Source organism: Homarus americanus, unplaced genomic scaffold (genome assembly GCF_018991925.1).
Source record: "Homarus americanus isolate GMGI-L3 unplaced genomic scaffold, GMGI_Hamer_2.0 scaffold18044, whole genome shotgun sequence".
Taxonomy (NCBI): domain Eukaryota; kingdom Metazoa; phylum Arthropoda; class Malacostraca; order Decapoda; family Nephropidae; genus Homarus; species Homarus americanus.
In genome coordinates, this window is record NW_024746240.1 from 259,294 (window position 1) to 271,244 (window position 11,951).

General features: G+C 45.0%; 1 protein-coding gene across 1 annotated transcript; it reads right to left on the minus strand.

Annotated features, from left to right (window-relative positions):
* Positions 1-3,055: 3,055 nt before the first annotated feature.
* LOC121879182 (probable diacyglycerol O-acyltransferase tgs1) lies at positions 3,056-11,716 on the minus strand. The gene is made up of 5 exons (XM_042385780.1): positions 10,544-11,716; positions 9,869-9,999; positions 8,432-8,614; positions 7,142-7,219; positions 3,056-4,369 (listed from the first exon to the last, which is right to left on the minus strand). Exons 1-5 carry the CDS (start codon positions 11,509-11,511, stop codon positions 3,813-3,815), a joined length of 1,917 nt encoding a protein of 638 aa, XP_042241714.1. The 5' UTR covers positions 11,512-11,716; the 3' UTR covers positions 3,056-3,812.
* Positions 11,717-11,951: the final 235 nt, after the last annotated feature.

The window sequence follows — 11,951 nt, forward strand, 5'->3', positions numbered from 1 at the left end:
GTACCGGGAGTAGTGTTCCTGGTACCGGGAGTAGTGTTTCTGGTACCGGGAGTGGTGTTCCTGGTACCGGGAGTGGTGTTCTTGGTACCGGGAGTGGTGTTCCTGGTACCGGGAGTGGTGTTTCTGGTACTGGACTTGATGTTCCTGGTAGTGGTGTTCCTGGCACTGGCGTTCCTGGTACTGGGCGTGATCTTTCTGGTACTGGGTGTGGTGTTTTTGTGTGTTCCTGGGACTGAGAGTAGTATTCCTGGTACTGGGTTTGTAGTGTTCCTGGTACCGGGGACTTGATGTTCCTGGTACTGAACTTGATGTTCCTGGTACTGGACTTGATGTTCCTGGTACTGGGTTTGATGTTCCTGGTACTGGACTTGATGTTCCTGGTACTGGACTTGATGTTCCTGGTACTGGGTTTGATGTTCCTGGTACGGGACTTGATGTTCCTGGTACTGGGATTCCTGGTACTGGGCTTGGTGTTCCTTGTGGTCTTACTGCCCACTGGACCACGCTTATAACCGGTGCCTGACCTGTTCCCCCTGGTCGACTGCCCCCCCTCAAGTATCCCTCACCTGGCGGACCACTGACTTGATATCATCTACAGCTGACCGCCTAACATCTCTCGAGAGGATTATATACGCCAGCGTTATCAGGTTGACATGCACAAAAAAGAGGAACGAGTATAAGTCAAGGTGAAAATTGTTTATACATCCTTCCCTATTAATGAGCGAGGCAGTTGTTGCGATCACACATATAATTACGCCATAGGCAGCGACGCTAGCAACGACGGAAACCAGAGTGTTGTATTGTCTGGGTAGTTGTCGATGTTGTGCTTTGACCTTCAGGATGTAGAACATGTGGCCGTAGAAATAGAAGACAAGTAATAGTTCCAGGATAATTATAGGAATTCTCCAAGGGTTTTCAGCTACAGGTGTACCCAGACAAATGCGTATATACCGTCCCGGCCATATGGTGTGTCCAGTAGCTTGAAGTATAGTCAGAGACAGGGAGAAGACTACAGCAAGGTTAAATAGAGTAGAGAGTTTATTATTTCTCATGTAAATGGGATGAATTACGAGCAGGTATCTTGCTGTGGTTGAGGTGCAATATTAGGCTAATGTTCAAGACTTTACCATAACAAAAGATCAAGTATTTATCTTCAGTGTTTACAACGCGTAAGAACAAGACTGAGCCCATCAGTAGTATAAAGGAAATGTTCTGTGTCTTAGCGATGCGATCTACAATGGCCAGGGATTTATAGAGCAGCTTAAAACCCCATGATGATGTGAATATAGCAGACACCATCAACACAGGCATCAACATTTTGAGCACAGTGTGATGGACCGGCAGGAAAGCTTCATTTTCACAATGTGTTTCGTTCTCGGTTATGTTTCGGGAAGTGTAGTGATCAGTACAGTTTGTGTCAGTCATCCCTTCCAACAACTGAAGTGTTTGTAACGTCACTATCTGAAAGGTAGTTGTCCTCAGACTGAGGTGAATATAGATGGACTCTACATCCCGAATGTGACCTTTGTAGCGTGGAGCCCTTGTTTACTTGAGGGTGACAGACGTAGCTTGGAGCAGCGTTTATTCACTTGGAAGTAACACATCTAATGCGTAACATCCTTGCTTCACCTGGGAGTAATATACTGTATGCAGTGCGGAAGACTACTGGTTCATCTTGAAGTAATATCCGTAGATCATAGGGCAACTGGTTCACGTGGGAATGACACACAAAACCTGGAGGACCACTGGTTCACCTAGGAGTGACACACGTGGTGCGACAAGGACGATCTGATACCAACTGGCGGTTGACTGACACATTAAGGGGGCATACACGCGCATGCTCCACACAATAGATAATGAGTTCTAGGGTTCGGCTCCTGAATACAGCACCCTCCAGAACACACTGAACTGTCTCTAATATTAGACCGCCGCCAATCATATCACCATCAACCATACCAAGATCATGGTTATGCAGATCATCTCCTTCGACCACTGGACCCCAACACCCTCCTGGTTTAGTATTCTATACCAAACTCCTCGGCGTCATAAAAGATGACAAACTGAGCTGAACACTCGTCACATCTACCAGATATCATCTTCACATTCTCTGTCGTCTCAAGGCTCTTGGACTTCCTGCGTCATCATATTTCCTAAACTTATCTTTGCTTTTTTTCCTGGACTTCTTCAATAAGTACACTTAAAACCATTGTTAAACGGCCCTCTTCCATATATTATGTGTTATATACGTACCACTGATGTGTTTTGAATATTTTCAACTCATTGGTGCTGTATTTTAATAGACCGTTCATTATTATTACTAATATCTATAATATTTGTACACAGATTGCTAGCACGCACGCACACACACACACACACGTGCCTATATATTAGTAGATGCATGTTATATCACGTGCGATCATTAATTATCACTCCTTTACTGCTGAAGACCTTTTCTGATACTCATTATCTGGGTTGGTAAGCATCCCATCAATCACAATCGTTTTCTTTGAAGACGAAGTTACTCATCGAAGTACTCACTATACCCAACGGTGTTCAGCAGCGTAAATACCATAAGAAGGCGATATATACTTATAGCATATACCACTTTCTTGAAGCACAGATTACAGGTCTTATTCAACTAATTCAATTCTAAACTGTGGGCGGGAACATGATCGTCTGGTTGAACACTTCTGGCAAGCACGTCTCCAGGAGTAACTTTGTTATTATGGACATTATTGACTTATTCTCGTGAGGTCATTAGAACTTTGCGTACGGGCCATTACTTCTTATTGCAGTAAAAAGGCAAATGACATATACTACATAATGAGTTTTACACAAACTTTCAATGGCTTCACGAGAATAAGTCAAAAACATCCTTAACGACATGCAGGAGTGCCTCAAATAGGAGCCCCTAGTAGAAAAACACGTCTCGATTGTACATTGTGAATTTTGGTCACTTTTAACTTAATTATTACCAGCACTACTTGAATTAGTTTACAAGTGATAAGAAATACATTTATTTTTGTTTGTGTAAGGAGTTAGAAAGTGACAAGACTATCGGAGTAATTTTAATATTAATTCAAAAACCATTCCTCGGTGTTCTATATAACTCTTGAGTATTTCGAGGTCCCGTAAGTCTGCTGCTCCTCATTACTTATATACATAATGTCAAGTTTAATTAAGGATACATGGTTCTCGACCATCACAGTCATGTAACTCGTGCACGTAATATTATACTTGGATGGCGTCTGTCAAGTTCTCCCTCTGATTTGCAAGTTCCAAGTTAGTTCGGCAATTCATGATTTTCTTTTATATTTCCCGAGTATCAGAGTGAAAATAGTGCAAAGATAGAAATTTAGAATTATATAAAATATAATCACAGGTAGATGCAATTGAGTTGCAAGAAAGGTAATGTGGAAGCTCATATTATATTACTCCACCTCTCTTGTCAACACGTTCTTGAGAAAACTTTAAAATAGTCCTCCATCTTCTCACGGTGTATTACTTGCACCCTATGGCAGAGAATTTCACTTTCTGCACACGTCTTCCTTTCAATTCCTAAAACTGTAGTTTTTTTTCTTCCAAATACAGTCCATTTAGGTGTTTTCATCTACCTTTAGATTATTATTTCTTCTCCTTCCAGGTAAAAGGAAACTTCTTGAGTACTGAACACAATGTCGGCTCAACCACTATCCATTGCGAGCATTTCCCCTTAACACCTGAACTAAAACGTAGATACAAAGGAGAAAAATGGCACTCACCTTGTGGCTCTCACTGGAAAACGTAATTAGGATAAGTACCTGGACTTAGTTTCATCTGTCCTGAACTTGATCATTGTCCGTAAATTTCAGGTTGATGTCACTCTGCACGAACCTGTGTTGAAAATTATTGAGAAATCTGTTTGGCGATTCCAAGCCGGCCTTTACCAATGATTGTGATTTACTTTTTCTTAAGTCTCCTCCCAGGAGATGTTGATCCTCAGAGGCACAGTCACAATTACTGCCGAGAGAACTGAAAGAATCGCAGATTATCCTCGTGTCGGAACTGTATTGCATCTCCGAATAGTCACTTGATAATACTCTTCTATCCGGCTCGTTATCATACTCATCTGTGCTGTGAGTGACCACGTGCGACACTTCACTGCTGCAGCTGTCGTTATCTATGAGCTGCAGTTCACAGTGAAGGGGGCAGTGGAGCTCTTCTGGTTTCGTGTCTTTGATGGGCATCAGTTCAACTAAGGTGTTGTTGACCTCTATGGTAGTATGGTCCAACAGCTGCTGCGCCAGACTCATCGTTGGTATGAGAGCTGAGTCGACGTTGAGCCCCAGGCGAACGATTCCGCAGTAGCTCAACATGGACACCCCCAGACCTGCAGTAGCAGTTATTAATGAGGACATGTTGTATTTATTGTTTATATATACACTACCAGTAAATATAAAAGGAATTTTCACTATTCATTACAGGATTATTACGACTAGTTCTTGGACTCTGCTTCGTCTGTTGGATACTTACAAATTGCTAACGAAAACCGCATGTTTACACAGAGATATATGCTAACGTTTTGATAACACCATGTTACTATTATTTATAATTATGTTAGTGTTACCGCCACATGCACTGCTAGGGAGGCCCACTCATGTCTCGCGACGCACCATGGTCTCGGGATAGGCCTAGACGGCAGCTTCGTCTCGTGCTCAGCAGAGTGTTGGCAGCTTGGCAGCTAACAGGTGCTATGTGTTAGTTTGTCAGGGGATTGGCTGCACGGACTGTGGCACAACGCCTGGCAACGTCACCTCAATTCCTTACGTAGTCTTACGCCTGCAGCCCACCTTTAGAGCTTACTACACCATGGGGCTAGCGTGGGGATAGGTGCCTGCTGCCTTGTTGTGAAGTCTTCATCTTGTCGACCGCTTATTCCTTCTTCATGAAATGTATCTGCGACTAATTCTATCGTCTGTTATTTCCGTATACATAAACAGTGTGGACATGTTTGCTGACTATTTGTGTATAACTCAATACTACAAGAATGAAGTTGGTTGCCGTACTGTACATCTGGAGCTCAACGGGAGAGAATCGCTGTTACATTTACACTAGTACGGGAGTCGTTCTATTATGAAACAAAGTTAACTTTCTACGAACTCACAGCAACACAGATTTGAACTTGGTCGCTATAATATGGAGGAGTTACACTTACCTCCTTAAATACACGTGAAATTTATTCAAATATTTCTTTTGGTAGTTCTTTCTTCTCGCGTGCACGTTAACAAATGCAAATCAAGAAAAAGGGAGCATGAGTACATTCAGGCACACATTTATACATACAATAATAAATAATAATAATGGTTGATCCTCGTGTAACGAGGATGGTCGGCCCAAGGGCCACCTAGGCGTGAATTTGTTTAAGGTGTAGAACCTGTCGCCAACACAACAACCACACCCTCAGATAACGAGCTGCATGACCCAGTGTCAAGGAATAGTCGGAAAAGACCGGACAACTCGCCAACTGCCCTGGCTAACCATTACGCCGGAATACGATCCGCAAATCAATTAACATCCAGGTACCCAAATACTGTTGGGTAGACAGAGGCAAATGGCGTAAAGAAACTTGCCCATAGTTTCACCCTGCTAGAGGATCGAACCCGCGTTCGCTCAAGCAGCAAGGCGAGCATGCTGACCATTACACCACAGGTCGTCAGTAAACATTCATGCATAATAATGGTTCCACCTCGTGTAACGAAGATGACCCGCCCAAGGGCCACCAAGGCGTGAATTTGTTGAAGGTGTAGAAGCTGTTGCCAACACAACAACCACACCCTGAGTTAACGAGCTGCCTGACCCAGCGTCAAGGATTAGTCTGAGAAGGCCGGACAGCTCACCAACTGCACTGGCTAACCATTACCCCGGAACGCGATTCGCAAATAGATTAACATCAAGGTTCCCAATTACTGCTGGGTAGAATGCATACATACATACATACATACATACATACATACATACATATATACTTTAGGCCCGAACACACCCCAGGTTGTAGACTCTACTAAGCTCCTCGGCGTCACTATAGATAAACTAAATTGGAAAACACACGTCAGTACAGTTGTCAAATCTTCAGTTTCCGTCTCCACCTCCTGCGCCAACTGAAGTCCCTCGGAGTTCCTGCATCCGAGCTCCTCAGTGTTTACTCAACATTCATACTTCCCAAGCTCACCAATGCCTTCCCTACCTAGTCTTCCTCCCTAAATGCCACACAACGTAAACACCTAGAAAAATTGCAGAAGAGGGCATTGCAAGAATATTCTCTTCCCTTCCTACTCCACATATCATGAAGCACTCAACACTCTGACCCTCTCGGCTCTCTCTGACCATCACCAAGACCTCATCTACAAATTTGGTGAGAAGCATCTGCACCATCCTCGACACCGGCTCCTACTTCCAAACGAGGTCCCTCGTCCGTGAAATACTGTTCGACACCACAACCGCATCCAGCCCATACGAGCACATACTGATCGCAATAAGAACAGCCCAGTCCCAACCATTGTAAAAATTATCAAAAACTCGTAATCAACCAGTGTATTCACTCCCAGCCAATCTTACCTTGTTGCACTGTCACTATGTTGAAATGCCCTGTAGTACAACCTTCTCCCCACCTAGTAATTATATATCATATTTGTATCACTTACGTTACTTGTATATTATTTGTCAATCAATATAACTATATTTTCAGCATTCCGGCTGCCATGCTCTTTCAATAAACCGTTAATTATTTATTATGATTATTATTATACATATTATGCACATAAATCATAACACAATAAACATTAAGTATCACACACACACACACACACTTCACTCTATCACGGGCATTTTGATATCGTTTAACACTTACAATTCTACTTAAGTGACCGTATGCAACACAACACGGTTGAGAGGATCAAACACATGTATACGGAATTGTTGCACAACTTGATTATATATTCATTAATTCTAAATCGCTTTCTTTATAATATCATCATCATCATCATCATCATTATCACTGTTATAGTTGTTATTCTTAAAGCGATAATTACCTTTATTATTACAGTTAATGTCACTATTACTCTTATTACCGTCATTATAATTATTATAACAACCAGAATTTTACCTGTTCGACTTTTGTTGGGTATCCAGAACATGATGTCGTCAACCGGCTCCCCAAACAGGTGGATTTGCTCCCTTGGACCTGAAAGGTGGAAACACGTGAGTAAACAACGTCCGATTTAATCCAAAATAAGGATACAGAAACAGAAGTTAAATATAATTAGAAAAAAAAAACGTTATTACTATCACTACAAAGACTAGATAAGCGAAACTCATGCATCCATCTACTCCCCTTCAAGAACAGAAATAGGAAACACTGAAAAAGGTGCAACAAGCAATGCTCCTTCTTCTGTCAGTGTACACGAAATACTGAACGGAACTGCACTTCTCCCCAGTGATTTCATTGCTACTCTTGTAAGTCAGTCGTTCCAACTTAGACGTGTCCAAAAAGGTGTTCTTACTTATACCTCTTTACTCAGCCTTGTGAGGCTTCCCGTGACGGTCTCCACCTCATTTGTAACTCTTCAAGACCCAAACGTTGTAGCAGGAAAAAAACAAACAGAAAACTGAGACCCTGAGCCCTGAGAACACCAGGGACCCTGAGAATATTAAGACTCTGGTCCAGGATATATGGGGTTTCTCAGAGCACTGCACCAGTGAACACGACGCCCCCGAACAGTGATAATAAATGAACGCAATAATTGTCACCCCCTTATAATACTAACCCTGAAACAATGCACCCCTAAGAACAAGGGTCCTCACAGCATCACGCCCCCGCCCCGTGAAAACACAGGCAGGTATCCCGTAAATGTAAGGGACGCTTCCTCAGCCTACTACCCAACCTTCCCTTTCAACATCCTTCCTAACCCCTCTCCAATAAAATATTCTCCCCATTCCTCCATACCAACCTCCTCCCCGTCACTTGATATAAACACTCTCCCCATCCTTACCAGTGGACACACACCCACCTTAATCCTGCCTTACCTCCCTTCCCTTGTGGTCAACAGGTAAGGTTTCCCCGGGTGGCTACCTGTTGCAACGAGGAAGTCCTATTGCTTCCATCTGGTGGAGGGTCAGACAAACATACACACACATACTTGCAGTATATATGTACTCAGACATATACATATACCTTCTCGCGGATACAGACACACACACACACACCCACACACCCACGTGTGTGTGTGTGTGTGTGTGTTCTATATATATATATATATATATATATATATATATATATATATATATATATATATATATATATATATATATATATATATATATGTGTCACCCCCTTATAAAAGAGGACCCTTCTGCCACCCTCCAGAGAGAGGAGGTGGAGTACCTGTTAACTTACCAGGCATGTTGGAAGCAACCATGGTGACCCCGTGGGTAGAGAGAGCCCGTCGAGCCAGAGGCGTTGGTAGAAGGTTGGAGATGAGGTCAAGGGCGAGGTAGTTAACCAAAATATCAGGAGATCCCTTAAGGATGTTGAGGCGGCGATGGACCGTCATCAGGCGGCTGGTGCGAGACATTCTGCCTGTAGGTGGAGGAAGGAAACATTCTCATCTTAGTCTGGGAGGGAGAGAGATTTTACCTGTATGGAAAAACTCGGCAATAAAGTTATATTGATGTTTTATTTCCATACTGTAATTATTACTATTATTCGGTTGTTGTTGTAATTGTATATATGTAATGTCTACGGCATTACCCTGTGTTTAACTTACTGGTCCTATAACCTGTCTCAACATGTATCCAACACTAGAAATATGTGCAAAAAAAATTTTAAAATTACAAATTGTTTCTACTATGTGTTTACAAAGTTATTGCAATTTAAAAGTGTACACAGAATTTAAGAGCATCCTGTACGCTAAGATTTACAGGTATTATTTTTACATGCTCCACTAACGATAACTAGTATTGGCGCGACCAAGTGTTTACAAGTACACATAGTGAATAGTTAAAATGTAAATATCAATTTGTTCCCTATCTCAAATGTTTAACTATTGATTTGGAGAACAGATGAGGAACTAAAACAAAACAATTCAAAAATTGTGACAATGACTAAGATTCAAAATGTGAGGACTTGTCAGGACGATTATCTTAAACACCTAGGAGGGAAGACGGGTGGGGAGGAAAGACGGGTGGGGAGGAAAGACGGGTGGGGAGGGAAGACGGGTGGGGAGGAGAAAAGACGGGGGGAGGAAAGACGGGTGGGGAGGAAAAGGGCAGGTGGGGAGAAGGGACAGGTGGGGAGGAAAAGACAGGTGGGGAGGGAAGACGGGTGGGGAGGGAAGACGGGTGGGGAGGGAAGACGGGTGGGGAGGGAAGACAGGGTGGGGAGGGAAGACAGAAGACGGGTGGGGAGGGAAGACGGGTGGGTGAGGAGGAAGACGGGTGGGGAGGGAAGACGGGTGGGGAGGGAAGACGAGCAGACAGGTGGGGAGGGAAGACTGGGGAGGAAGACGGGTGGGGAGGGAAGACGGGTGGGGAGGGAAGACGGGTGGGGAGGAAGACGGGTGAGAGGGAAGACGGGTGGAGAGGGAAGACGGGTGGGGAGGGAAGATGGGTGGCGAGGGAAGATGGGTGGGGAGGGAAGACGGGTGGGGAGGGAAGACAGGTGGGAATGAAAGAACTTACCCTTTTAGTTGGGACGGAAGGACATATTAACAGGTGGTGTGGACAGATGCACTCACACGTGTAGAGGGAGAGAGGCACTCAGAGGAAAGATGTAGTCACACTATAGAGGGACATACTCAAAGGTAGGTACGGGCGGACGGTTTCATATACTCACAGGTAGGCAGTGGCACAGTGCAGAGAGAGATGCGGTTCGCGAGGGAGATGGGTGTACCTGGGGCCGTCACATCCACAGGTAACACGGCCATAACCTGTGGTGGCACGTCGACCCCCTCGTCCTTGAAGTACCTGTTGGTGAAATAATTCAGGTGAGACTCCTTACTGAGATATAGATTTCGACCTATTTGCTCTTGTGTGTGTGTGTGTGTGTGTGTGTGCTTGCGTGTGCGTGCGTGTGTGCGTGCGAGCGTGTGCGTGCGTGTTACCATCATCTTCAACATACCCATATGGTACCTGCTCTCCGCCATTCACTTTATTTACTCACATTTGTACTAATCACGTCTATTCTCTAGCCTCTTACCTCTCCACTCACCCACAAGTATTTAATAATTTTAGCCACTCATCAAAAACTCTTTGAATTAGTTCAATCTCTATGTGTCACTGTATGTGTATGGTCTATGTTTTATGGCAAAGCGTATTAAATACAGACGAATTAACAGCAGTACTGTGCAATATTGAAAATGATATACAGGGATTTACAGAGTACGGTGGTTGCACCAACGAAAGGTAATAACGTATCGCAAAAATCTGTTTGAGTACAGTGCAGTTCTTATATTGATTTATTGGTGTTCGCGACGCTCACTGTATCAGCTTCCAAGGGAAATATGAGTACCTGTTGAGCGCTGCAGCAAGGCCTGCCAGCAGAAGGTCGTTGACGGAGACACCCGCTAGAGCACGCCCGTGTTTAAGGGCGGCCAAAGAGAGTGGCGGAGACCAAGCAAGGAACTTCTCTCCCCCAAGTTTGGAACCATGCAACACCGAGGCGTCGCCCCGTGTGAGTACCCTTACTACCACCCACGGCAGGTGACACAGCGACCACAGGAAGCGGGCAGCACGGAAGATACAGCCGGCCCTGGAGGGGCGGGCTACAGGTGAGGGTCTCGGGTCAGACAAGGGAGGGTCGACCAGTGCTGACACTATGAGACCCACCATTGAGCGGCCGTCGCCCAGGGCGTGGTGCAGCCTCACTATCACCGCTGTGTGAGTCCACTCCTTACAGCAGTTCTCGGGAACGCCAAATCTTCTCACAGGAGCTACAAGGACCTCCCATCTGGACTGGCCACGCACGAAGGGAAGGTTAGCACGGGCGCTCATTTCTTTTCTTATGTCGTCTTCATCCTGGAAGTATCGCGGGCGACAGTTTACTCGTAACTCTCGCACATGACTGTCTACGTGGAAGTTGCCTTCCCACATCCACACCACCACTCCGCAGCGTTTCTCCAACACCTGCCTGAACTTCGGGTGTCTGTAGCAGCCACGGTCATCACGGACGTCAGTGATTCGCTCAGCTAGAAGCTTTCGGACAGTGGCCACCTTTACCTTTCCTCGCAGTACTGTCACTCCGCTGATCACTGCCCTTGCACTTTCTGAGTCCAGGGCAAACAGTGCCTCCATCCCAGAGGCTACGTGCACCACACGTTTGTGGGTCGCCATCACCAGCAACAGCGCAATACACCGCCACGCCCATAACAGCAGCAAGCAGGGTACCACCAGCGGCAGCAGCAGCACCACTATACTCGCCCCCACCACAGTCTGGCACACTGCTACCACCCACCACCACCATCCACTCCAAAAACTCATCGCCGTTAGCTCTGATGTTAACTCTGCCTACACGCAACATACACGAGTTATTAGTAACTCAGGAAGGTCAAGCTGGAGGATGGCTTATTAGAGGCGAGTTTCCAAGAATCTTCTTGCTACGTCATTAATCCCCGGTGATGTGAGACAACATATAATCGTCGCTGCTGCAGAGTGGGAGAACCGCGGCACAGCTCCGACGCCAACAGTGGCAAGGCCAGTACTTACCGTCGCTACACCCTCGCCTCACCACCACACCTCGCTAGAGGGGTGGGGGGGGGGGATGCGTGGAGGGTGAGCGGGGGGAGGAGTAATTTGTGAATTCTGGTCCTTAAATCCACAACCACAAATATGTAGCGTTATACATAAAGCAAAGAGTGTTTCCACCTAAATTAAAACTGTTTCCCTGGAGGAAATAAAGTATTAATATAATGCTGCAATGT

What these genes read in the sequence shown, in the direction of transcription:
- LOC121879182 (XM_042385780.1), bottom strand. Translation starts at nt 11,511, where the DNA reads ATGAGTTTTTGGAGTGGATGGTGGTGGTGGGTGGTAGCAGTGTGCCAG. An exon ending in CTTGCTGCAGCGCTCAACAG is followed by an intron (nt 10,000 to 10,543) that starts GTACTCATATTT and finishes TTTCACCAACAG; the next exon opens with GTACTTCAAGGACGAGGGGG. An exon ending in ACCCAACAAAAGTCGAACAG is followed by an intron (nt 4,370 to 7,141) that starts GTAAAATTCTGG and finishes CTGCTACTGCAG; the next exon opens with GTCTGGGGGTGTCCATGTTG.